This window comes from Ostrea edulis, chromosome 8 (genome assembly GCF_947568905.1).
Source record: "Ostrea edulis chromosome 8, xbOstEdul1.1, whole genome shotgun sequence".
Classification (NCBI taxonomy): domain Eukaryota; kingdom Metazoa; phylum Mollusca; class Bivalvia; order Ostreida; family Ostreidae; genus Ostrea; species Ostrea edulis.
The window spans coordinates 31,647,805-31,674,784 of NC_079171.1; the positions used below are offsets into that span (position 1 = coordinate 31,647,805).

At 35.5% G+C, this 26,980-nt stretch overlaps 1 protein-coding gene across 1 annotated transcript; it reads left to right on the plus strand.

Moving 5' to 3' along the window:
- The first annotated feature begins 210 nt into the window (after positions 1–210).
- LOC125663087 (zinc finger protein 208-like) lies at positions 211–26,693 on the plus strand. Its single transcript, XM_048895402.2, has 3 exons — positions 211–284; positions 16,985–19,875; positions 24,474–26,693. The coding sequence occupies exons 2-3, from the start codon at positions 17,361–17,363 to the stop codon at positions 25,907–25,909; spliced, it is 3,951 nt and encodes a 1,316-aa protein (XP_048751359.2). The 5' UTR covers positions 211–284; positions 16,985–17,360; the 3' UTR covers positions 25,910–26,693.
- Positions 26,694–26,980: the final 287 nt, after the last annotated feature.

Sequence of the window (26,980 nt, forward strand, 5' to 3'; positions counted from 1 at the left end):
AAATGGAGTGCAAAAAAATTCAATCAAAATTCATATTGCATTTCGTGAAATTTGTTGATCAAAGCTATAAAAATCCTTGAACAGAATTTATGTCTAGATGTTTTGTAAGAAATGCTTTTAATCATATCATATTTATTGTAGCAATACTTAATATTTAAAGTGATTTTAAAAACAAAACGTATCAATTTAGCATTAATATTGATCGGGATCGATATTCTGAAGTTCAGCGTCACACCTGTCAGTTGTTCTGAGCGTCGCGTTCATCAAAAAAGAAGATAAAACAGGTAAGTTCTGCAATTTTCTGCTACATTACGGGTATATGGGAGGTGTTCTAACTTTAGTGAGGAACTTTCCTGAGACACAGTTAGATTAATTTTAACTACTAAATCGTATTCGGACTTCAGAAAGCAGGAACACGAGTCAACGCTGGTAAGCGGTAAATGTAGTACGGCCGAAAGTCCCGGGGTAAACGGTAAATGTAGTACGGCCGAAACCCGAACGTCCCGGATAGCGGTTTCTACGAGATTTCTCTCTTAACACTGCATGTAATAACACGCAATTTGCAGAGGTTACTGTAACCTAGGTATATAACAGGTTGGGAACACTTCCCCTATAGCGAGATATTCTCGCTATTTAAAACGCGATTATCCCTCTTTAGCGAGAAACAAACATTACCATAAACAGGAGTTTTGGCGTCTTTATTGAAAATAATGACAAATCCCATGCAACGCTGAATAAGTGCGACACACACTCAACATGCAGCGATTTTTTTCTACCCACTGGTACTGGTACCGGTACCCATTCAGTTGGGAAAAATAGCGTCAAAATCGAACAAATTGGGAATTTTTCTAACAATGTATCGGCAAATGATTTCAACTAAAAGAAAAGAAAAAAGAGAACAAAACAAGAAGTAGTCATCTCTTTACAAACTTTTTTACACTAATATTTGCTGTTGTGAGATAAAAGGAATCGTCATAGGCTCGTTTTAGTCGTAGTTCTACAAATCACGCGCACTGCCATGATCATTCTGTACTTTCGATTTAATACCGGAAGTGGACATTTTAGTTAACTTGTACAACGTTTCAGACTAAGTAAATTACGATTTTTCGGCAAGTGAATTGGGAATTTTTAGTCTCAAAATTGGGAAAAATCAATGGTTTTTGGCATTGGGAATGGTACCGTTTATCGGTACCAGTTATATAAGGAAAAAAATCGCTGACATGATGCGAATTGTTTCTATGAAATTGACAACATAGTAATGAAATTGCATATCAAAGTTGCTGCGTAAGAGGGAAGCAGTCTGAAATCCAATACACATCGTGAGTGTTTTTGTTTTGATTCGTATATTTGCAGAAGTATCAAACATTTTAGCACTTTTTCTTCTTTTCACGTGAATCACGAAAAGATATACTCCGCGGGTGTTTTTCTCTGTTGTACGCGATATATTTATTCTCGCTAGAGAGGGATAATCGCGTTTTAGCGAGAATATCTCGCTATAGGGGAAGTGTTCCCAACCTGTATAAAAATATCTACTTTTTCTGAGAATTCTACAAACGTACCAAACCAGAGTTTTCACCTGCCAAGAAGTGGTAATTCTAGTACGTTTTATAAATGTTGGAACCCAAACACGGTCTAAGACAATGACCGATTCCCACAGCCCCTTTGTAAATGCTGGGTTTTAAATAATCGGACACGTATAATCGACTAATAATCGATTATAATTGGAATTGGCATTTAATGTATAGTTCCACACTATAAATTTTGTTGGAGTCTTTTTCAATAGTCATTGTAAAAAATCTTGTTAGCCATGGCATAAAATATTTCAAAAGTCTTAGGCCACACCAATTTGTAAAATAGTTCTTCGGATTTTCAAACAAAAAAAGTGAGGCGAGAGGGCGAAATTATTTTACAAATATTATTTTTAATTTTGGAGATAAAAATTATGAGGCGAGCGAATACAAGAAATATAAATATTTTTAATTGAATTAAGTGTGATTTTAAAAAGCGGGCGCCTAAAAATAAAGATTTAAAATCATCAGATATCATTTGTTTACCACATAAACTTAATATTTTTCAATTTTGTTGATATAGTTTACCATAAATAAGAAGTATTTCAGGTTTCAAAGACTTATTTTCTTCATACTTGATACATGTACTTTGCAACATTAACTGATAAGGTCTTTTTGAAGAATTTTATTTAAGTTTCATTTCTACAAACTTTCGATTCAGAGATATGCATATTGCTAGGGACACATCCAGTTTTGACATTCATTGCAAATGCAATATCCATTGCATCGCTTTGAGCATTTTCTTGAATTTTGTGAATCTGTCGTTAACTGTCGGTCCGGTTTAAAATAGTCATCGATCAGTACCCCTTGCTTGTTGTAAGAGGCGAATAAATGGGGCGGTCCTTCAGATGGGACTGCAAAAACTGAGATCCTTGTCACAGCAGGTGTAGCACGATAAAGATCCCTCAGTGCCATAAGCGCTGAGCATAGGCCTAAATTTTGCAGCCCTTCACCGGCAATAGTAACGTCTTCATGTGAGTGAAATGTTCTCAAGAGAGACTTCAGTCAATATATAGGCTAATCAACAATCAATCATACGCTATCAATGTTCTCTAAATAGTGGCATCGAATAGTGCTTCAAAAGTTTCATCGGCTTCCAGTTCGATTCCAGCATAAGGAACAACTTCCAATCCAGTGTTATGAAGTATCGTACATATTAAGATAGACATCATGAATAACTTAACCGTATTACACTGTTAGGAAATTTCTCGAGAGCCCGCGCTTCTGTCATTTGTCAGCATATACATCAAGGTTATTTGTGCGCTTGTTGTAAAAACTATAAAAAAAATATTTACGGATATTTTTGAACAAACGGGCGGATATTATTTTTTGATAATATTATAATTTGGATTTGTTACAAATAGAAGTGGCGAATCCGACGAACTAGATTACAAATTGGCATAGCCTTAATTATATTTGAATAGTCAATGATATGTTTCAAAATATTGAATCTAAGGACAATAACTGTTTTCATTAAATTATTTATCAAGTCAATAATGTGATAGATTTCCTTTATTTTTGACAAACATTTTATCAAGGTGATAAGAATCATTATCTGTGTCTTTTCATGAAATTACATAAAATTTTAATCCCGAGTGATTTTAAATAGCTCAGCTGTATGGTGCCAGACTTCAGTTTTTTATGAGGGTATATAATCTGGAAGCTATAGATTTGAAATTATTAAGGAAAGGTATGGATTTTTCCCCATAAATAACTATATCGGATGTAACCCTACTAATATAAACAGAAAAAATGATATGTAAACCATGCTATAAGGAAAATGCGTCCACATTTGTTTGATTTTTAACATTTTGGAGAATAACGCTAATGAAATAATTTTGCACATATTATTCTAAAACTTGATGAACATATTGAAAGTGATATGTGTTTTAGTTATTGACATGTTTCCCGATAAATAAATGGAATTCAAAATATATTTTGTTGTTTTTATATGAAAATGACAACAAATATAACTGTTTCCAATGAATTTCATAAAAATCTACATCGGAGTACATGTCTTTAGTGGTGTATGTAATGAAAATTAATCTGGAAATCTTTAACTGTTTTTCTTTTTTTCATTACTCTGAATATCAATTTATTGATTCCAAACAAAAAATGCTACCTAAACCCCAAAAATCCAGGACTAAGGACCCACCTTAAAGCAATACAAGCTGTAACTGACGGAAAATAAATTAAAAAATAAAAGAACAAATAGTCAACATATATGTGATTGAATATGTATAACTTAATAGAATCAAAGTGAATCTGAAGCAATAAACCCGTCAAATCAGCAGAAAATATAGATTCATGAATCATTGTCATCCTGTCAGTAATTCCTGCTCGTAACCTCCAATGTGCATTGACCTTGGAGGTCACAAGTTCGGAAAAAGCGAAAGAGAGCCACTGAGCACGTGGTAGATTTCTAAACAGTTTAACATGCCAATTTTATAGAAAATTCACAATAAAAATTTCATTTGAGTGGCACATTTGCGTACTTATTACCTTTTTACACTTGCATATAGTATTTCTAGTCATTCATGAAACAACATAATATTTTAAATCAAATGACACGTATCGTTACTCGCGTCAGTTTCCGTCTTTGTATATGGCCTCGTTCTCAGCAACTCGATTATGTTCGGCATGTCTGTGTATATGACACAATGGCGGTTTATACGAAACGCTCATTGTAGGTGTGCTCTCAAACAATATCCCCTTGTTTATTTTGCAGAATTTTTCTTCAGATCTAGGGGATTATATTAATTAAACCGGTATACTAGGTGTTATTTGGTGAATAATTGGATAGTTGAAAAAATACCGTCAGTTACAGCTTGTATTGCTTTAAGTGTTTTCCCCTCAGAATAGATAACAGAACCATTAATGTATGGAAATAACATTCTTCTTTGTTTCATTTGTTCACAGGTGAATAAATCAAAATTTCAATATATCAAGTAATGGAATTTATCTATAATCTCAATGTATTAAAGATATAAGAGATATACTCATTTATTTGACTGCTGAATGTCGTTATTGTTACCGAACTTCATATCTCCCGCCATTTTGTTTGCCTATTTTTGATTGGGTTTGACATACAGAAAATGAAATTTGAACAAAGTTGAAGTGATTTTTTGGATTTTGTTTGGTCAACGATGTCGGCGACTTTTATTTTGTAATCGATTAGTAGCATCATAGGTCTCTGAACGACCGACAATCGATCATCACCGACAATCGTTTCATCACTAATATTTTGTCATTTTGATAAGAAAAATGAATTATGATAGTACAGTCTTTAATCATCTTGATGATGAAATGATAGTGTTAAAATTTGTCATTTCTCTTTGATAAATTACATAGAACTACTTTGAATTACACTTCATCATCAAAATAATATTTGAAATATAAAATTATTCAATTAATTCAATAACTAACATGCTTCAATAATGGAAATTTAAAATGAAGCACAGAATTTATAGTGTACATGGTGTATATATATCAAAATGGATTGAAATTTGAAATGTTGCAAAACAGTGCATATACTACACATGCATATTTATAAATAATATGTAGGCTGTCACAATAAAATGCGCATATACACTGTAAATGCACCATATATGCAAAATGTAATTTGTTTAAGTTATCTTAGATATCTAGAACTCAGTCTGATTATGTAATTAATGCTAAAACGCAGACTTTTAGTAGATTGCGTGATCGACAACTGTGTTCAGCTTTCAGCATTTATAAAACCGTAACTTACTAGATTTGCTGCTTTTTGGTATTTAAAAACCCTGGATCAGTACCTTCTTTATGGAATTCCCAGAAAAAGTTATAATATTCTTGTTTGATAGGTCACAAACAGTTATCACAAAAAGTTTGATACCATTTTTATCTTTTAGCTCAGGTGAGCTTTTCTGATCACTCGTATTCCTGCGTCTGTCCGTCAGTCTGTAAACTTTTAACATTTTTGACTTCTTCTAAAAAACCACTGAGCCAATTTCAACCAAATATGGCACAAAGCATCCTTAGGCAAAGGGAATTCTAAATTGTTGAAATAAAGGGCCAGGCCACCTTCCAAGGGAGGTAATCAAGAAAAGGTAAAAATAGAGTAAGGTCATCAAAAAATCTTTTTCTCAAGAACCACTGGGCCAGAAAAGATGAAATTTATGCTTTATTAGGTAGTGCAGATTCTAAATTGTTAAAATCATGGCCCCCGGGGGTTGGATGGGGCCACAATAGGGGATCAAAGTTTTACATACAAATATATTGGAAAAATCTTCTCAAGAACCACTGAGCCAGAAAAGCTGAGATTTATATGAAAGCTTCCTGATATAGTGCAGATTTTAAATTGTCAAAATCCTGACCTCCAGGGGTCAGATGGGGCCACAATAGGGGATCAAAGTTTTACATAGAAATATAAAGGAAAACTCTTTAAAAACCTTCTTTTCAAGAACCACTGAGCCAGAAAAGCTGAGATTTATATGAAAGCTTCCTGATATAGTGCAGATTCTAAATTGTTAAAATCCTGGCCCCCAGGGGTCGGATGGGGCCACAATAGCGGATTAAAGTTTTACATACAAATATATAGGGAAAATCTAAAAATTTTCCTCTCAAGAACCACTGAGCCAGAAAAGCTGAAATTTTTATGAAAGCTTCCTGATATAATGCAGATTCAAGTTTGTTAAAATCATGGTCCCCGGGGTAGGATGGGGCAACAAGGCCTGAAGGGGGATCAAAGTTTTACATAGAAATATATAGGAAAAATCTTTAAAAATCTTCTTCTCAAGAACCACTGAGCCAGAAAAGCTGAGATTTATATGAAAGCTTCCTGATATAGTGCAGATTCTAAATTGTTAAAATCCTGGTCCCCGAGTGTCGGATGGGGCCAGAATAGGGGATCAAAGTTTTACATACAAATATATAGGAAAAATCTTATCAAAAACCACGGAGCCAGTAAAGCTGATATTTACATGAAAGCGTTCTGACATAATGCAGATTCAAGTTTGTTAAAATCCTGGCCCCCGGGGGTCAGATGGGGCCACCAGTGATTTTTTTGGGGCCAAAATGCCACCGATATTCGGCTGTTTCCCCGCACTAAACTTACAGTACCCGCAACGTTATTCTTGACATTCCTATCGTGTTCTATCGTGCGTGTATCCTATCGTATCGTGCGTGTATCCTATCGTATCGTGCGTGTATCCTATCCTATCGTGTATCAGGTTTTCCGTTTTCTGTCGTGTTTTGCGTTTATCAGGTCTATCGTGCGTGTATCAGGTTTTCCGTTTATCGTGAAAATCGTTTATCGTGTAGCTTCGGAAACTATCGGGATTGTATATTAAATCTAATGAAAAAGTAAGATACTTTCCGAAAGCTTTATTCGTTTTGTTAAAGAAGCTATTTTTAGGAATCGAGGAAAGACAGTATATTTGAAGGAGAACATAAAGCTGTTGATTTTAAAGCAGAAAAAGAGCTATATGTCTGTCCAGAGAGGGTGAAAATTTATCGCAATATCATTCTGTCTGGAAAGTAGGCAGTGGTTTGCCGAGCAAACCAAGGACAATAAAACTGAAAGCTCCTTCATCTGGAGTTCATAAACAGTTCCTTGTCTAGAAACAATTATCTGTAATTAACACTAACAGAGAAATAGAAAGTTCCGATCTGAAAGGAAAAATCAGTAAATTACATTGTTTATTACATATATTTTAATAATGGTTCTTTTTCTTCCGATTTTGTTCACCTGTATTCAACTTAATATATATCAACTACTGAACTTGTGCGCGTTCTTATCTATCTGATTTTGTGTATCACCCGTGTTTTGACAGTAAACATTCTCAGGGGCATTGTATTTCACACATTTAGAAGATTAAGTTTTAAAAGAGTGCAAGGGTATATTGCATCTCCCAAAGTTCTGATCAATTGGGCATGATTCAGCTGTCATCGTTGTTTTGTTTTTTTTTATTTGTACATATACATGTACACATATACCAATAGTCGTACGTGTAGATACTGGAAATGTATGCCGGTTTTGATGATTATTTGAATTTTTTTACATGCTAAACACAAACATTTAATTTAAAGCGTTTCTAAATTGCGACTTTAAATCAAGCCGGGTTTCGTATATGTTTTTAATAGTTTATTTATTTTTTGTTAACAAAATATCAATTCATATGAATATGTTCCAATTACTTATGACTATCAATTATCACTCATAGTGTAGAAATATCTAACATATGAGCATATGGTGTAGTGCAGTGGATTGAATTTAAAGCGGTCATTATGAAAATAATTGTAGTTGTTGAAAGAGCGGTGATCTCAGAGCTTGATGCAAAATAACCCCCTTCCTCGCTACACACAAAATATTACTTAGTTTTATTTGATATCCAAGATAATAGACAACAGAATAAGAGAGCTATTGAAGCATGATATCACTACATTATATTCCAATTTGTTAATTCCCTGTTTAATTGCTAAACACTCGGTATCAAGTGTGAATACCACGGGTCCTCGGAGATGACCTTAAAAACAGACGCCCCGTGTCACGGTAGGTGTGGCACGCTAAAAAACCCTCACTGCTCAATGGCCGTAATTGCCGAGCATAAGCCTAAATTTAAAAGCTCTTCACCGGTCATGGTGACGTTAAGCAAGATAAAAATCAATCACTCCATTTATGATTCATATATTAAACATTCAAGGTGACAATATACGTTTTAGAATCATTGGCTGAGAAAATTCATATAGATATCAAATAATGAATTCAATACCGTATATAGTTTAGCTTCCGGATTTTAGCTGTAATGACGTTAAAGAAAACATAAATAGAATTTTAAAAAAATAAAAAAATAAACGTACAACCGTGGATAATTACATTATATGCTTTAGGTATATATTAAGTATTGAAATCCTTCAATATTATTATCAACATAATGAAATTATTTTGTACGTATCAAACTTTCGTTCTGTCTAAATTGTTTCTAAATTTACAACATTTCTATCAGGTTTTCCTTTTATCGTGAAGATCGTTTATCGTGTTTTGCGTTTATCAGGTCTATCGTGAAGATCGTTTATCAGGTTTTGCGTTTATCAGGTTTACCGTGTATCCTATCGTATCGTGCGTGTATCCTATCGTATCGTGCGTGTATCGTGTTCTATCGTTTATCATGTCAAGAATAACGTTGCGGGTACTGTAGCTATTTTTTTCCAATTATATATATATATATGTTTTTCCCAATTTCAAATCTAGGGAAATTAAGCCATTTAAAAAAAAGGTTACCATATGTTACTGATAAAGAGTAAATACGTTTTTTTCTTCAGTTTTATTCTCCAAACGACTGCACATGCAAAAGGGTTTGTAAAGAATATGTAACAACAGAGGCATCCATATAAGCATGCAGATATACAGCGAAGTATATAGTTTCCAGATACACATTAAGCCACAGGCCTATTGTTGACAATTTAGTTTGACCGCCATTATATGTAGGGTCGGGCTAATAACAGGAAGTGGCCAACAGTATAGGGTTTTACTAAAATCCGAAAAATACAAACAGGAGAGACATTCTGGAAACTTGATTATTGATATAATGTTTACAAGATTATTGATATAATGTTTACAAGATTATGGAGTACAAATGCTGGTGAATTGATAATTTATTATTTTGTTTATGAAATTAGACAATAAGTATTTTTTTTAGAAAAAGTAAATAATATCTATACAAGGTGTGACTTTTCCAATACATGTTAAATAATGATTTATTGTATGGTTTGAAATCAGATCTGAAATAAACCCCAAACAAAAAAAAATTGTTATTTAATTATTTTATGCATCTTTACCATTTTAATTTACTATGAATGATTTTTTCCAATTTGAGAAAAATGTCGCTAATTTTTCCCAATTCAAAAGGAGGGATGGTAGTTTGAAAAACAAAAAAATTCACTGGGCCACAATTGGGTATCAAGTTAGTGCTGAGTTAGCGCTAGCTGATTGCCACTTCGCCAATGGCGAATATAAACTGCATGTAGCGAGTTAATTTAATGCCTTACTTGCCACTTTGGCGAACAAGATTTTTCTATTTTTATTAGGTCACCGGAGTAAACTCCCGTGACCTATTGCAATTGGTTGTCGTCCGTCATGCATTAACAATTGAACATTTTAAACTTTTTCTTGATAACTACCCATCCAATTCTTTTCAAATTTGGTATGAAGCATCTTTGAAACAAGGGGGACATGGATTGTAAATTTCAGGATTCCTGCACCACTGGGGCCTTAGGGGCAGGACAAAAACTGCCCCAAATTGACCAATTTTCAAAAAATCTTCTTCTCAAAAACTGCACATGTGTAAGAAAAACTAAATGCATGGTGATGGAGAGCAGAAAGGCCTCTACCAAAATTGTAAATTTCATGATCCCTGGGGTAGGGGTTCTGACATTCTGAATCTTTCATTCACATGAGGGGGTCTCTGTGGCCGAGTGGTTATAGCATCGTGCTCAAAATCACACGGCCTCTCACCTCTGGTTGACGCGGGTTCGAATCCCGATCGCGCCGGTAAGTGAGAAAGTTTCCCAGTTTACTTTCGGAAGGTCGGTGATCTCTTCCCAGGTACATTGTATCTGGGTTCTCTCTTTCACCAATAAAAAACTGGGTGCCACCATAGAACTGAAAAATTGTTGAGTGTGGCGGAAAACATCAATAAAAAAAAGGATTTATCCTTAAACATGAAACAAGTGTTAGTGAAAGTAAATAATTTATGATAAAGTAAATATCTCGCAAAAATCTTTGGTTGGAAAAGCATTGTAAATATTTGAAAATGGTATGGGTATATTACAACCGATTCATACTCCCTGTCAATGCTTCATCGAGAGTGTGCAAATATTAAAGCCTAAATCATGTGACTATTTTTGTAGAAACCTACTGGGGTGAAACAAAGCAGGCATGTTCAGTTTGTTTTGTTTTGAGTTTCAGATTATTCTCCAGTCATATGAATCATATAATCACATTTACCACATTTTGTCAGATATATTGAATTCACACCCCATTTTTGGGCATGTAAATTGAGGAAATATCACAGTTCGTTTCCACAATCGTATTTAGCTTAACGAGAAATCTTCGTGGAAATAATGCATGTTTTCAACAAAGCATGCACATGAATTTGTATACAGTGCAGCAAATTTGTGTTTTAAATACATGTATACATACATACATACACACACACACACACACTGATATATATATGCTACATAGCGGTAACCTTTACTGAATATTTTCGGGGAAATATAAACACGATATTTTGTAGCAATAAAGTTTTAACAGACTCGATATTTTCTTTGTTTAAACTTCTTATCAATTAAATAGCCGACGGTATTAGAGTGTGCAATGTGTTGTATACAATCAAAACACCACCAACACTACGAAAAGTGACATACCAAGCTGCACAAAACAATCCCTTTGATAATTTTCAACATATTATCAAAGCCAGTAATTTAATTGGTACTAAATGAAGAATTCAAACATACCGTAACCTCCGAAATTTCTTCACAATTAGACATCAGTCATTTACTGCAAAAGGAAAGTTAAAACTTAAAGGCATAGGCCTATGTCCATCTTTTATCTAAAAAAAAATGACATCACAATAATTTGCAAGAACTCCAAAAAAAAAATAAAAAAAAAATTGTAGTACAATATTAATTATTAGTTATCTATAGCTGTAGCGCTTCGAAATTTAAGTCATTTTGACGTCATAGTCCTTTATAAAAATTTTGTCTGGAGGACCATATATTAAACTGGTACCCCGCTGATTGGTGGCTACACATAAACACAAGAGATGGGACTTTATATCACAACAAGACAGGGTACCAGTTTAGGCAAGTGAGAACAAGGAATTATTTTGTAATTACTATCATATCCAAAGTGTTTGTAAACAGTCTGAAGAACTTTTTGTGATTTTCTAGTTATGATCTTAAATTTTCCACCTTTTTGGAACATGCAAAATTTCACCAATATCTTAGACTCTATGCCTTTAAGAGTAATTACATATTCCCAGACCCACAAAAATCGTACAGCATGCAGAAAGCCACAAAGAGAAATATCTGACATGATCAAGTGACAAAGCATATGTACACGACACAAACACATGCTAGTCACGATATATCATAATATCAAGTGTACACAACACAAACACACGCTAGTCATGATATATCACAATATCAAGTGTACACAACACAAACACATGCTTAAGTCACGATATATCATAATATCAAGTGTACACAACACAAACACGTGCTAGTCATGATATATCACAATATCATGTGTACACAACACAAACACATGTTAGTCACGATATATCACAATATCATGTGTACACAACACAAACACACGCTAGTCACGATATATCACAATATCATGTGTACACAACACAAACACACGCTAGTCACGATATATCACAATATCATGTGTACACAACACAAACACGTGCTAGTCATGATATATCACCATATCATGTGACAAAGCAAGTGTACACGACACAAACACGCGCTAGTCACGATATATCACAATATCAAGTGTACACGACACAAACACGCGCTAGTCACGATATATCACAATATCAAGTGTACACGACACAAACACACGCTAGTCACGATATATCACAATATCATGTGTACACAACACAAACACGTGCTAGTCACAATATATCACAATATCATGTCTAAACAACACAAACACATACTAGTCATGATATATCACAATATCAAGTGTACACAACACAAACACGTGCTAGTCACAATATATCACAATATCAAATGTACACAACACAAACACATGCTAGTCACGATATATCACAATATCAAGTGTACACGACACAAACACATGCTAGTCACGATATACCACAATATCAAGTGTACACAACACAAACACGTGCTAATTGCGATGTATCACAATATCATGACAGTTTTAAAAATTGGACGATGAGGAATTTTGATTTGCTGTTTCATAATGATTAGTTACAGAATGTAAGCATAAAATTTTCTTCAATTTTACGCTTTTAAATAGGTAAACAACACAAAAAAGCTATAACAGAGTATAACAAACTGAGTTAAAAAATTTTAAAGTTGTATATAGTATGTGCCCCTTCTCATATGATAACTGCATAATATATTCGGTTACATACGTGTGTAATGCCAGGGTTTGACACTAAGGCACGTCCAACTGACTGAGTCTACTAATTCCGGTCGGGTAAAATGTCGATTTACTAGTCCGACTGGTTGTGTTGAAAAAATAAACAAGAAACTTTACTTTAAACCATAAGATATTTTATTCTTAACTAAAAAAGAATAACTGTAGAGTTTGCAATCAATTTTGAACTGCGTAATGACACAAAAAATCTCTATTTTTAGTTCTAATAAATAAGTCGCAATCGGAAGTAATGTAATTTTACATCATCTACTTTATGTTAATGTGTGTATAAAGTTATATGTTTTAGATGAATTTATTTTCATTTAAAAAAAAAAAAAACCAGTTTTATTTGAATCAAATATAAGAAAGTGTTTATCAAATTAATAAATTACGTCGTAAACAGCCATTTTTATACGCCCGTCGAAGACGGGACGTATTATGGTATGGCGTCGTCCGTCTGTCTGTCCATCTGTCCGGACCTTGTGGGCAGGATACAGACTGAACCATAAGCCCTAGGACTTTACAACTTGGTACATTTGATCACCATGATGAGAGGAAGATGCCTATTGTTTTTCAAGGTCAAAGGTCAAGGTCGTAGTATCACTTTTTAGGAAAACCTTGTGGGCAGGATACAAACCGAACCGTAAGCTCCAGGATATTATAACTTGGTATATTTGATCACCATGATGAGAGAAAGATGCCTATTGTTTTTCAAGGTCAAAGGTCAAGGTTGTAGTATCACTTTTTAGGAAAACCTTGTGGGCAGGATACAAACCGAACCGTAAGCTCCAGGATATTATAACTGGGTATATTTGATACCATGATGAGAGAAAGATGCCTATTGTTTTTCAAGGTCAAAGGTCAAGGTCGTAGTATCACTTATTAGGAAAACCTTGTGGGCAGGATACAAACCGAACCATAAGCTCCAGGATATTATAACTTGGTATATTTGATCATCATGATGAGAGAAAGATGCCTATTGTTTGTGAAGGTCAAAGGTCAAGGTCGTAGTATCACTTATTAGGAAAACCTTGTGGGCAGGATACAAACCGAACCGTAAGCTCCTGGATATTATAACTTGGTATATTTGATCACCATGATGAGAGGAAGATGCCTATTGTTTTTCAAGGTCAAAGGTCAAGGTCGTAGTATCACTTTTTAGGAAAACCTTGTGGACAGGATACAAACCGAACCAAAAGATCCAGGATATTATAACTTGGTATATTTGATCATCATGATGAGAGGAAGATGCCTATTGTGTTTCAAGGTCAAAGGTCGAGGTCGTAGTATCACTTATTAGGAAAACCTTGTGGGCAGGATACAAACCGAACCGTAAGCTCCAGGATATTATAACTTGGTATATTTGATCATCATGATGAGAGGAAGGTGCCTATTGTTTTTCAAGGTCAAAGGTCAAGGTCGTAGTATCACTTATTAGGAAAACCTTGTGGGTAGGATACAAACCTAACCATAAGCTCCAGGATATTATAACTTGGTATATTTGATCATCATGATGAGAGGAAGGTGCCTATTGTTTTTCAAGGTCAAAGGTCAAGGTCGTAGTATCACTTATTAGGAAAACCTTGTGGGCAGGATGCAAACTGAACCGTAAGCTCCAGGATATTATAACTTGGTATATTTGATCACCATGATGAGAGGAAGATGCCTATTGTTTTTCAAGGTCAAGGTCGTAGTATCACTTTTTAGGAAAACCTCATGGACAGGATACAAACCGAACCGTAAGCTCCAGGATATTATAACTTGGTATATTTAATCATCATGATGAGAGGAAGGCGCCTATTGTTTTTCAAGGTCAAAGGTCAAGGTCGTATCACTTATTAGGATAACCTTGTGGGCAGGATACAAACCAAACCGTTAACATATTTATGAAGTAGCACATTCTAAGGCTATCCCTCTTAATATCTTGATATCCATTTCTACAAGCATAATGAATTAGCTCACAGAGGACAGTGCTAACTTCACTAAAATATGAATCCCACTAAAATATGTTTTCCTTGAGCAAAATCTACGGGCGCATTATGCCACGTTGGCGTTGCTCTTGTTCGGTGTTGACCTATATGCGGGAATGTCTCTATATTTAAATACAACTTCTCGTCCTCAAGGAAAGATGTCCAAGAGAAAAAAAGTAAAAGATTGGTAAGAAACAAAGCAGCTGGCTTATGAAATAGAGATTTTAAAAAAGCTAGTTGAGGTCGTTTTATTCTAGATGGACTAGAGAATTTCAGTGCTGGGGAGACAACAGAAAATGTGTTTGAAAATGAAAGCATTAAATTGAATGATGAAACTAAAGCTCTTTTTTTGAGACAATTAAATATGTTTTAATTAATGCAAACTTAATGTTTGTCATTTGGATTAAACACATTTAAATATGGAGAAACTATCACTTTGGGGAAAGTTGGTCAGGGCTACTTGATGTAAGATCAGGACTAGCAAAAATCATTTGAAGTAGCCCGACTCCGAGTCTAGTGCTAAAAAAGGTAAATTTCAAACCCTGAATGCTGTATTCCGATTGTATTTTCTCATTAAGGGTAAAGGTATAGAAGCCCATTAATGTCAATGTGTAATTCAGTGTTTATGTATTTCCGAAGTTCGGAAACTCATTACAGTCATATTTCTAAATTCATATGACTATATTTTAGATTCTGTGGGCAATAACTTATGTCCCCTTTCAAAGAAAAAGAAAGGGGCGGGGTGTAATTGCTTTACACTTGTTTGTCGGTAGACCACATGTCCACTCAATATCTTGAAAACCATTCACTTGATCGTTATGATATTTCATATGTTTGTTTGTCATGAGTAGAAGAGGACCCCTATTGATTTTCAGGTCAAAAGGTTAAGGGTCAATCCACTATAGACATAGGAATACACTGTCCACTCAATATCTTAAGGACCTTTTGCTTGACAGACATTAAACTTGCTACACTGGTACATCTTATGTCACATGGTTAAAGGTTAAGGGTCAAATTGGACATAGGATTATACCTTCCACTCAATATCTCGAGAAACCTTTGCTTGACAAACTTGGAAGAGTGGTATATTATAAGGAGTAGATGACCCCTATTGATTTTGGGGTCACATGGTTAAAGGTCAAGGTTCAAAATAGACATAGGAATATACTGTCCACTCAATATCTTCAGAACCCTTTACTTAACAGATGTCAAACTCTAAAAATTCTAGAAATATACATTTAGAGTAAGTACAGTAAAAACTGATGTTTCTTACAAATGTTAAATTCATAGTCATTATAATGTTGACTAAAGTTTAAGATCAAGGTATTGATTTGCTAAACTTTTTTGTTGGATAGTGTTTTCTTACAACCACTGTGGTACTTATTTGAGTGTTTTCTGTTGTGATATAAAGTACTATATGACTACATTATGATTTTCCTCCAATTCTTAGCATTCGTACATCATGGATTGTTAAGCACAATCATGAATTAACAATAACTCTTTACATCCATGTTGGATATGTAATTTAAATTTTGGCAGTGGTCATGACTTAGTTGACTAAATCCTGCTGAAGAAGCGTCCACACACATGATGTTCTTTATCCTCCACACACATGATGTTCTTTATCCTTGATTACTGCTATCTTGTTTCTTGAACATTACCTATTCCAATTGACAATGAAGTGTAAGTCGACTTTCAGGCACTTCAGGCCTTTGATTTAGAATTGTTTAGAATACACTTTGGATTTCTGACATATGTTGTGGCACAGTATGTATGAAATTTCTGTTAATGTTTTTGCGAGGAGCAAAGATAGGGGATTGGTAGAACATCTACTGGATACAGCAATGTATCTTTGATTGCAAGGGTTTTTGTGAAGTTAAGGAATTCAGTATAGCTACTAGCGGTAATTCATATTCATACTTCCCATTGATTGGGATATCAAATGTGTCGAAAACTGAAGCATCATTTTGAAGACTTTCATATTTTGAAAGGACAGTTGGAGTACAAGTATGATTAACATAATAGATAAATCTAAATAAATCATTGATTTTTACAAAACTCTTCAGTCACGTGAGGGTGGAATTACTTATAAAATAAAATGTTTTATTTGTTATTTCATATTGTGATGAAGGTAGCTAGCATTGCAGAAAAAAATGCCTTACCCGTATAAGAAAAACATGAGGATGGAATTAATTTCAATTTTGTGATATTGATTGGCCACCATGTTGTTTGACATCAACTTCACAATGCTCTCCAAAACAGACTTGTATGGATGTACTCTTATGTTGCAGAAATCTCATCAACCCATTGAAAGAGACAAATCAGATATATAGTTGTCAATACCAGAGACTGCAGAGATCCATACACATCTAGTTGCCAATACCACAAATCCCATCAACACGTTGAAAGAGACAAACCGCATTCATATATATAGTTGTCAATACCAGAGGCTGCAGAGATATGCTTCCTAACAACACTGGAGATCCATACATTTCTGAAGATCTGGTTGACAACACAGGAATTGCTTTAAGTGAAATGAATTGTCCAAATGAAAATGACCTTTAGATTGCTGTCATTTCATTTTCCCAACCAATGAGCAACGATTTCCTAATTTAGAGGGGTGTATTAATTTTACCGTACATAAAAGACCAAGCTTAAGAGCTGAATATGTCTTCTTTATATTCAACTAGTGCAAATGAAAAAGATTATGGGTGTAACGAGTCTGTAGATTCTGTCTGTGTAACAGAAAGTTTACAGAAGTGTACTATGATACAGGGAAACAGTCAACCTAATGATCACAAAAATGATTTAGAGCAAAATATCAACACACATAGTGATGAACTTTATCAATGTGATGTCTGTGGAAAGGTTTTCAAATGGACAAGGAAGTTAGAAATACACATGAGGACACATACTGTTGATAAACCTTATCAATGTAATGTTTGTGGAAATACATTCAGTCGAAAATTATTCCTACAGAAACACACGAGAACACACACTGGTGATAAACCTTGTGAATGTGAAGTCTGTGGGAAGGCATTTTATCAGAAAGGAACATTAAAGAGACACATGAAGACACATACTGGTGATAAACCTTATAAATGTGATGTCTGTGAGAAGACATTCAGAGAGACAGGAACATTACAGACACACATGAGAATTCATACTGGTGATAAACCTTATGAATGTGATGTCTGTGGAAAGGCATTCAGTCGGACAGGAAACTTGCAGACACACATGAGAACACATACTGGTGATAAACCTTATAAATGTGATGTCTGTGGGAAGGCATTCGGTCAGACAGGAATCTTGGAGAAACACATGAGAACACATACTGGTGATAAACCTTATGAATGTGAAGTCTGTGGGAAGGCATTCAGTCAGACAGGAAATTTGCATACACACATGAAGACACATACTGGCGATAAACCTTATAAATGTGAAGCCTGTGGGAAGGCATTCAGTCGGAGAGAAATCTTACAGAAACACATGAGAACACATACTGGTGATAAGCCTAATGAATGTGAAGTCTGTGGGAAGTCATTCAGTCAGACAGGAAACTTGCAGACACACATGAAAACACATACTGGTGATAAACCTTATAAATGTGATGTCTGTGGAAAGACATTCAATCAATCCGGACACTTACAGATACACTTAAAGATACATACAGGTGATAAACCTTATAAATGTGATGCCTGTGGGAAGGCATTCTGTCGGAGAGGAATCTTACAGAAACACATGAGAACACATACTGGTGATAAACCTTATAAATGTGAAGTCTGCGGGAAGGCATTCAGTCGGACAGGAATCTTACAGAAACACATGAAGACACATACTGGTGATAAACCTAATCAATGTGTTGTATATAGGAAGGCATTCAGTCAGATGGGAGACTTGCAGACACACATGAAGACACATACTGGTGATAAACCCTATAAATGTGATGCCTATGGGAAGGCATTCAGTCGGAAAGGAATCTTACAGAAACACATGAGAACACATACTGGTGATAAGCCTTATGAATGTGTTGTATATGGGAAGGCATTCAGTCAGATGGGAGACTTGCAGATACACATTAGAACACATACTGGTGATAAACCTTTTGAATGTGAAGTCTGTGGGAAAGTATTTAATAAAAAAGGAACATTACAGAGACACATGAAGACACATACTGGTGATAAACCTTATCAATGCGATGTCTGTGAGAAGACATTCAGAGAGACAGGAACATTACAGACACACATGAGAATACATACTGGTGAAAAACCTTATGAATGTGATGTCTGTGGAAAGGCTTTCAGTCGGACAGGAAACTTGCAGATACACGTGAGAACACATACTGGTGATAAACCTTATAAATGTGATGTCTGTGGGAAGGCATTCGGTCAGACAGGAATCTTACAGAAACACCTGAGAACACATACTGGTGATAAACCTTATGAATGTGAAGTCTGTGGGAAGGCATTCAGTCAGACAGGAAACTTGCATACACACATGAAGACACATACTGGTGATAAAGCTTATAAATGTGATGTCTGTGGGAAGGCATTCAGTCGGAGAGAAATCTTACAGAAACACATGAGAACACATACTGGTGATAAACCTTTTGAATGTGAAGTCTGTGGGAAAGCATTCAGTCATACAGGAAGCTTGCAGACACACATGAGGACACATACTGGTGATAAACCTTATAAATGTGATGTCTGTGGAAAGGCATTCAGTCGGACAGGAATCTTACAGAGACACAGGAAAACACACACTGGTGATAAACCTTATCAATATGTTGTATATAGGAAGGCATTCAGTCAGATGGGAGACCTGCAGATACACTTTAGAACACGTACTGGTGATAAACCTTTTCAATGTGAAGTCTGTGGGAAGGCATATCATGAGAAAGGCCCCTTACAGAAACATATGAGGACACACACTGGTGATAAACCTCATAAATGTGAAGTATGTGGAAAGACATTCAGTTATTCAGCAAACTTGCAGATACACATGAGAACACACACCGGTGATAAACCTTATAAATGTGAAGTCTGTGGGAAGGCATTCAGTCAGACAGGAAGTTGGCAGACACATATGAAGACACATACTGGTGATAAACCTTATGAATGTGGTGTTTGTGGGAAGGCATTTTATGAGAAAGGCCCCTTACAGAGACACATGATAGAACATAATTGAAATAAATGTGATGGTTTTGGAAAGACATTCACTCAGAAAGGAAGTTTACAAATATAAAATATGCTGGAGCTCCTCATTGAGAATAGATTCATTGTCTTCGGTGATCAGGTCTTTCAACAATCCTTTGGAATTCCATATGATAGTGTTTTAAATGTGTAAGGAGTAAGGGTTAGGTTTCAGGGTGGTGTCAAAAGCATAAGTAATTGTAATGATGATTGGAAGGTCTTATTTCAGTCGGCTGACACTGTATCAAATCTAAATACATATTTAGGAAGAGCAGAATTGGATACATGTACAAAACTGGTGAATTTCACAACCCAGGGTTTTGACTCTTATGATGGGTCCAGATTAGTCATATCTTTTAATGTTAATACACATAATTATTATGTAAAGCCTTTCATCAGTGTATAAACTTTGAGGACATTGAAGTTTTAAGGACACATTTTATGCTGTTGCTGAACATCAGAATTTAGCTTAGATATTCAGAACAGGAATTCTTTCTAGATTTCATAGCCCTTGGGAGTAGTGATACTTTTCACTAGTACTCTGGTGACTGATAAGGCCTGATGGCCTCTTGTATCTATTAAAAATAATCATTTTCATTCATATGTTAATTTAATATATCCCTGTGAAATCGAGATAAAAGATACCACTAAATCATCTACATCCGCTTCTTATACTTAGATATATTTTTTTGGAACATGAGTAACTAACAACTCCCATATTCTATGTACCAATATTCAATTATAATCTTACTGTTAACTTAGATTTGGTGCCGTGACCACTATTCCATTATGATCTTCCTGTTACATTTGGTGCCGTGACCACTCCTGGACTTGCAGGTGAAAATCCTGCCAGTGGCAAAAGAATCTGGGTTGTGTGTCTTTGAGAGCGAAGACAATTTAAGATGGGAGGAATGTAGCGGTCAACGAGGTGTGATCGCCAGTTGCCAAGATAGCTCAGTTATTAAAGCACCTGACTAGAGATTCATTGGGGCTGGATTCAAATCTTTTGATGGTCCATTGCGTTTTCTGTTTTCCTGTTAAAACTTTAAATATAGTACTCTATTTTGTACTTGTGTAAATGTGTAATGAGCAAAGCCACAATAGATATCACCCTTAGCAAAATATTGGACTTGCTGCCAATATTATATTCAGCAAACACTCCTATTATACCAGCCCTATGACAAAGAAGTATTCATTGCTGCAAGTATGCAAACATGCAGCAATGATTTTACCTTGAAAATGAAGTTTGCTGCAAACGTTCACGTGCCCATATTTGGGAGCTATCTGCAACCTTGCTGAAAACATTTCTGCCAGTTTGCAGCAATTAGGCTGCAAACTTGCACCAATGATTTTACCATGGAAATAAAGTTTGCTGCAAACGTTCACATGCCAATATTTGGGAAAGTCTTGCAAACTTGCTGTGAACATTGCTGCAAACTTGCAGCAAACAAAATAACTAACTACTCCTGCAAGCTTACTACAAACATATATCCGTGTATGTATCAAGAAGATTGCAGCAATGCTTTTTAATCATATTAATACTATTCAATATTAACATCTTGCAGCAATAATTAGGACACATAAGTAATTTCTCAAAGGGACAGATATAGGTATCAAACTCTAGGGAACAAACTACTAAAAAAGAACTAGAACATATACATCTAGCAAAGAGCTAATATTGAAATAGATCAATAACTCTTGAATACAGACATGAATAACTCAGATTTATGACCATAATAAATCCCTTGAATCTTTGATTTGCTAGATATTTGGTCTGACAATTATCACAGTTTCCTCCGCAACAACTCCATGTTGCGGTGGCTTGAGGTTAGAGCGTTTGTCCCCCTGCGGATGGCAGGGATTTGAATCCCGGCCACGACACACCTAAGTCGTTAAAACAGGTAGTGACGGTTCCATCACCAAACGCTCGGCATCAGGTGTGAATGTTACCGGTCCTCGGAGATGACCTTAAAAACGGATGTCCCGTGTCACAGTAGGAGTGACACGCGAAAGAACCCTCACTGCTCAATGGCCTAAAGCACCGAGCAAAGACCTAAATTTGAAGTCCTTCAATCGTCTTGGTGACGTCATCCAGTTGTCATGATACATTGCTAAGTTTTTCACTTCAGAGTATCTGCACGGAGAAATGCACGTAGTCGACTCAACATAATGATTTGGACATGAATTGAATCGTTCATTTTGAATTAACAGTTTTGTTAACACATCATAAAATATGTATTTACAATGTCTGATGAAGAACAACACTTTGAAACAGAAAAACAATTGCAAATAAAATCACAACAATGAAAGGTGAATATAACGAACAGTGATCAATCTCATAACTCCTACAGGCAATACAAAATATATAGTTGGGCAAACACGGACCCCTGGACACACCAGAGGTGGGATCAGGTGCCTAGGGGGAGTAAGCATCCCATGTCGACCGGTCACACCCACCGTGAGTCCTATATCTTAATCAGGTAAACGGAGTTATCTGTAGTCAAAATCAGTGTGCCAAGAACGCCCTAACAATCGTTATGAAACACGTCAGACAGCATTTGACCCAATGATAGGCTGTATTGACGAACTAGATCGTTATAACGACCATAGAATTTGCGAAATGCTGACTTCAATCGAGACTGTTGAAACCCCTGGACCATCAACTTGTTTGTCAGAATCCATTCAAAATGAATCGGAATAATGAACAACATTTTATTGAAGGCATAGTACAGGTTGGAAACATTTTCCCGTCAGTGAGATATTCTCGCAAAAATGCGACCATTATTCCTCTTTCCCGAGAGTAAATATATCCCGTACAACCGTGAAAAACATCCGTGGAGTACATCTCTTCGTGTTTCATGTGAAAAGAAGAAAGTGGTAATATGTCTGATAATTCTACTAATATTTAAATCAAAAGAAAAACACTCACGATTTGAATTGGTTTTCAGCCTCCTTCCATTTTACGCAGGAACATTGTTATGTGTTGTCAAGTTTATAGAGACAATACTCGTCATGTTGAGTGCGTGTCACACTTTTTCAGCATTGCCATCAAAACACCTGTAATGTTTACTTTCTCGCTATAGAGAGATAGTCGCAATTTAACGAAAACATCTCGCTATAGAAAGTGTTCCCAACCTGTAGCATGCGTGCACTCAACATTAAAGGGGTTCCCAAATAATATTTATAGAGCTGATAAACTGTAAGTTTCTTACCAAATGACTTGAATGTAACACCAGGAGTTTCTTCAAAACAGCTACATTAACTACACATCAATTGTTCACAAATGTTTACAGTGTAGCATAACAATATGGCGGGTGCTGAATTTGGGCGGGATATGAGTGAATAATTCTCGAGAGAGACGTTAAACAAGATACAATCAATCAACCATGGCCAATCATTTATTTTCTTCAAACTGGCAAAAATCACTTATAGCAAAAACGAGCCTTGTTTACATAACAAAGAATTGTGATCTCTACATCTCCCATGTACCTCAACAAATGACAATCAAATTTATTCGTGTGGGATAAGGAAATTCCACCTCTGGAACAAGATTCGCTGTCTATGACTCGGCAAAGCCCCGTCCTAGACTGCGAATCTTGTCCCCTCGGTGGAATTTCCCTATCCCACACTCGTACTAATGAAGGATTCTATTAGTCTATGTTGTTAAAAAGTCTGTAGTCTTTAATTGATCGTGTGGAATGGACATGTAAAGGGTTGAAAAGTGATATGTTTTGATATTGTCAATTTTAAAGAAGTTTTGTGATTTGAAATCTAATATAAGTTGTTTTTTTTTTAGAATTGTTTAGAATACACTTTGGATTTACACCACTTCTGGCATATGTTGTGGCACAGTACGTTTGAAGTTTCTGTTAATGTTTTTGTGAGTAAAAAAGATAGGGGATTGGTAGTTTAGAAATCCAGTATAGGTACGGTAATTCATATTCATACATCCCATTGATTGGGATATCAAATGTGTCGAAAACTGAAGCATCATTTTGAAGAATATCATCTTTTGAAAGAACAGTTGGAGTATAAGTACGATTAACACCAATCTAAATAAATCATTGATTTTTACAAAACTCTTAAGTAAAGTGAGGGTGGAATTACTTATATAAAATAAAACTTTTTTTTTTCTTGTTTCATCGGGTGATTAAGGTGGCTAGCATTGCAGAAAAAATGCCTTACCCGCGTAAGAAAGACTTGAGGATGGAATTAATTTAAATTGTGTGATATTGTTTGACCACCATGTTTGACATCAACTTCACAATGCTCTCCAAAACAGACTTGTATGGATGTACTCTTATGTTGCAGAAATCCCATCAACACATTGAAAGAGACGAATGACATTCATATATAGTTGTCAATACCAGAGACTGCATAGATATGCTTCCTAACAACACTGTCAAAGATCCCTACACTGCTGAAGAAGATCTGGTTGACAACACAGGAATTGCTTTAAGTGAAATTAATTGTCCAAATGAAAATGACCTTTAGATTGCTGTCATTTCATTTTCCCAACCAATGAGCAACGATTTCCTAATTTAGAGGGGTGCATCAATTTTACCGTACATTAAATACCAAGCTTAAGAGCTGAATATGTCTTCTTTACATTCAACTAGTGCAAATGAAAAAGATTATGGGTGTAACGAGTCTGTAGATTCTGTCTGTGTAACAGAAAGTTTACAGAAGTGTACTATGATACAGGGAAACAGTCAACCTAATGATCACAAAAATGATTTAGAGAAAAATATCAACAAACATTGTGATGAACTTTATCAATGTGATGTCTGTGGAAAGGTTTTCAAATGGACAAAGAAGTTAAAAATACACATGAGGACACATACTGGTAATAAACCTTATCAATGTAATGTTTGTGGAAATACATTCAGTCGAAAATTATTCCTACAGAAACACATGAGTACACACTCTGGTGATAAACCTTGTGAATGCGAAGTCTGTGGGAAGGCATTTTATGAGAAAGGAACATTACAGAGACACATGAAGACACATACTGGTGATACACCTTATAAATGCCATGTCTGTGAGAAGACATTCAGAGAGACAGGAACATTACAGACACACATGAAAATACACACTGGTGAAAAACCTTATGAATGTGATGTCTGTGGAAAGACTTTCAGTCGGACAGGAAACTTGCAGACACACATGAGAACACATACTGGTGATAAACCTTATAAATGTGATGTCTGTGGGAAGGCATTCAGTTGGACAGGAATTTTACAGAAACACATGAGAACCCATACTGGTGATAAACCTTATGAATGTGAAGTCTGTGGGAAGGCATTCAGTCAGACAGGAAACTTGCAGACACACATGAGAACACATACTGGTGATAAACCTTATAAATGTGATGCCTGTGGGAAGGCATTCAGTCAGAGAGGAATGTTACAGGAACACATGAGAACACATACTGGTGATAAACCTTATGAATGTGAAGTCTGTGGGAAGGCATTCAGTCAGACAGGAAACTTGCAGACACACATGAAGACACATACTGGTGACAAACCTTATAAATGTGAAGTCTGTGGGAAGGCATTTCATGGGAAAGGAACATTAAAGAGACACATGAAGATACACACTGGTGATAACCCTTATCAATATGTTGTATATGGGAAGGCATTCAGTCAGATGGGAGACCTGCAGATACACATTAGAACACATACTGGTGATAAACCTTTTGAATGTGATGTCTGTGGGAAGACATATCATAAGAAAGACCCCTTACAGAAACATATGAGGACACACCTTGGTGACAAACCTCATAAATGTGAAGTATGTGGAAAGACATTCAGTTATTCAGCAAACTTGCAGATACACATGAGAACACACACTGGTGATAAACCTTATAAATGTGAAATGTGTGGGAAAGCATTTAATCAGACGGGTAGCTGGCAGACACACATGAAGACACATACTGGTGATAAACCTTATGAATGTGGTGTTTGTGGGAAGGCATTTTGTGGGAAAGGTCCCTTACAGAGACACATGATAATACATAATTGAAATAAATGTGGTTTTGGAAAGGCATTCACTCAGAAAGGAAATTTACAAATATAAAATATGCTGTAGTTCCTCATTGACAATAGATTCATTGTCTTCGGTGCTGAGGTCTTCCAACAATCCGTTGGAATTCCATATGATAGTGTTTTATATGTTTAAAACATTTATTTAACATATTCTTTAGTGTTGTTAATACTAAATTAAAACTGAATGGTTATTTAGAAGGAGTACCACTACTGTAGGTAACCCTTTACCAAAATTGTAAATTGCACGATCCCAGGAGTAAGGGTTGGGTTTCAGGGTGGTGTCAAAAGCATAAGTAATTGTAATGATGATTGGAAGGTCTTATTTCAGTCTGCTGATCTTGTATAAAATCTAAATGCACATTTAAGAATAGCAAAATTCGATACATGTACAAAACTGGTGAATTTCACAACCTAGGGTTCTGACTCTTATGATAGGTCCAGATTAGTCATATCTTTTAATGTCAATATACATATTTATGTAAAGCCTTTAATCAGTGTATAAACCTTTGAGGACATTAAAGTTTTAAGGACACATCTTATTTGATGCTGTTGCTGAGCATAAGAATTTAGCTTAGATATTCAGAACAGGAATTCTTTCTAGATTTCATAACCCTTGGGAGTAGTTATACTTTTCACTAGTACTCTGGTGACTGATAAGGCCTATTGGACTCTTGTATATATTAACAATAATCAATTTCATTCATATGTTGATTTAATATATCCTTATACTCGAAATAAAAGATACCACTAAATCATCTACATCTGCTTCTTATACTTAATTTTTTTTTTTTTTTTGGTGGAAAATGAATAACAACTCCCATATTCGATGTACCAATATTCAATTATAATCTTACTGTTAACTAAGATTTGGTGCCGTGACCACTATTCCATTATGATCTCCCCATTACATTTGATGCTGTGACCACTCCTGGACTTACAGATGAAAATCCTGCCAGTGGCAAAAGAATCTGGGTTGTGTGTCTTCGGGGGGCATAGACAATGCTGTCGAAGACAATTTAAGAAGGGAGAAATGTAGCGGTCATACAGA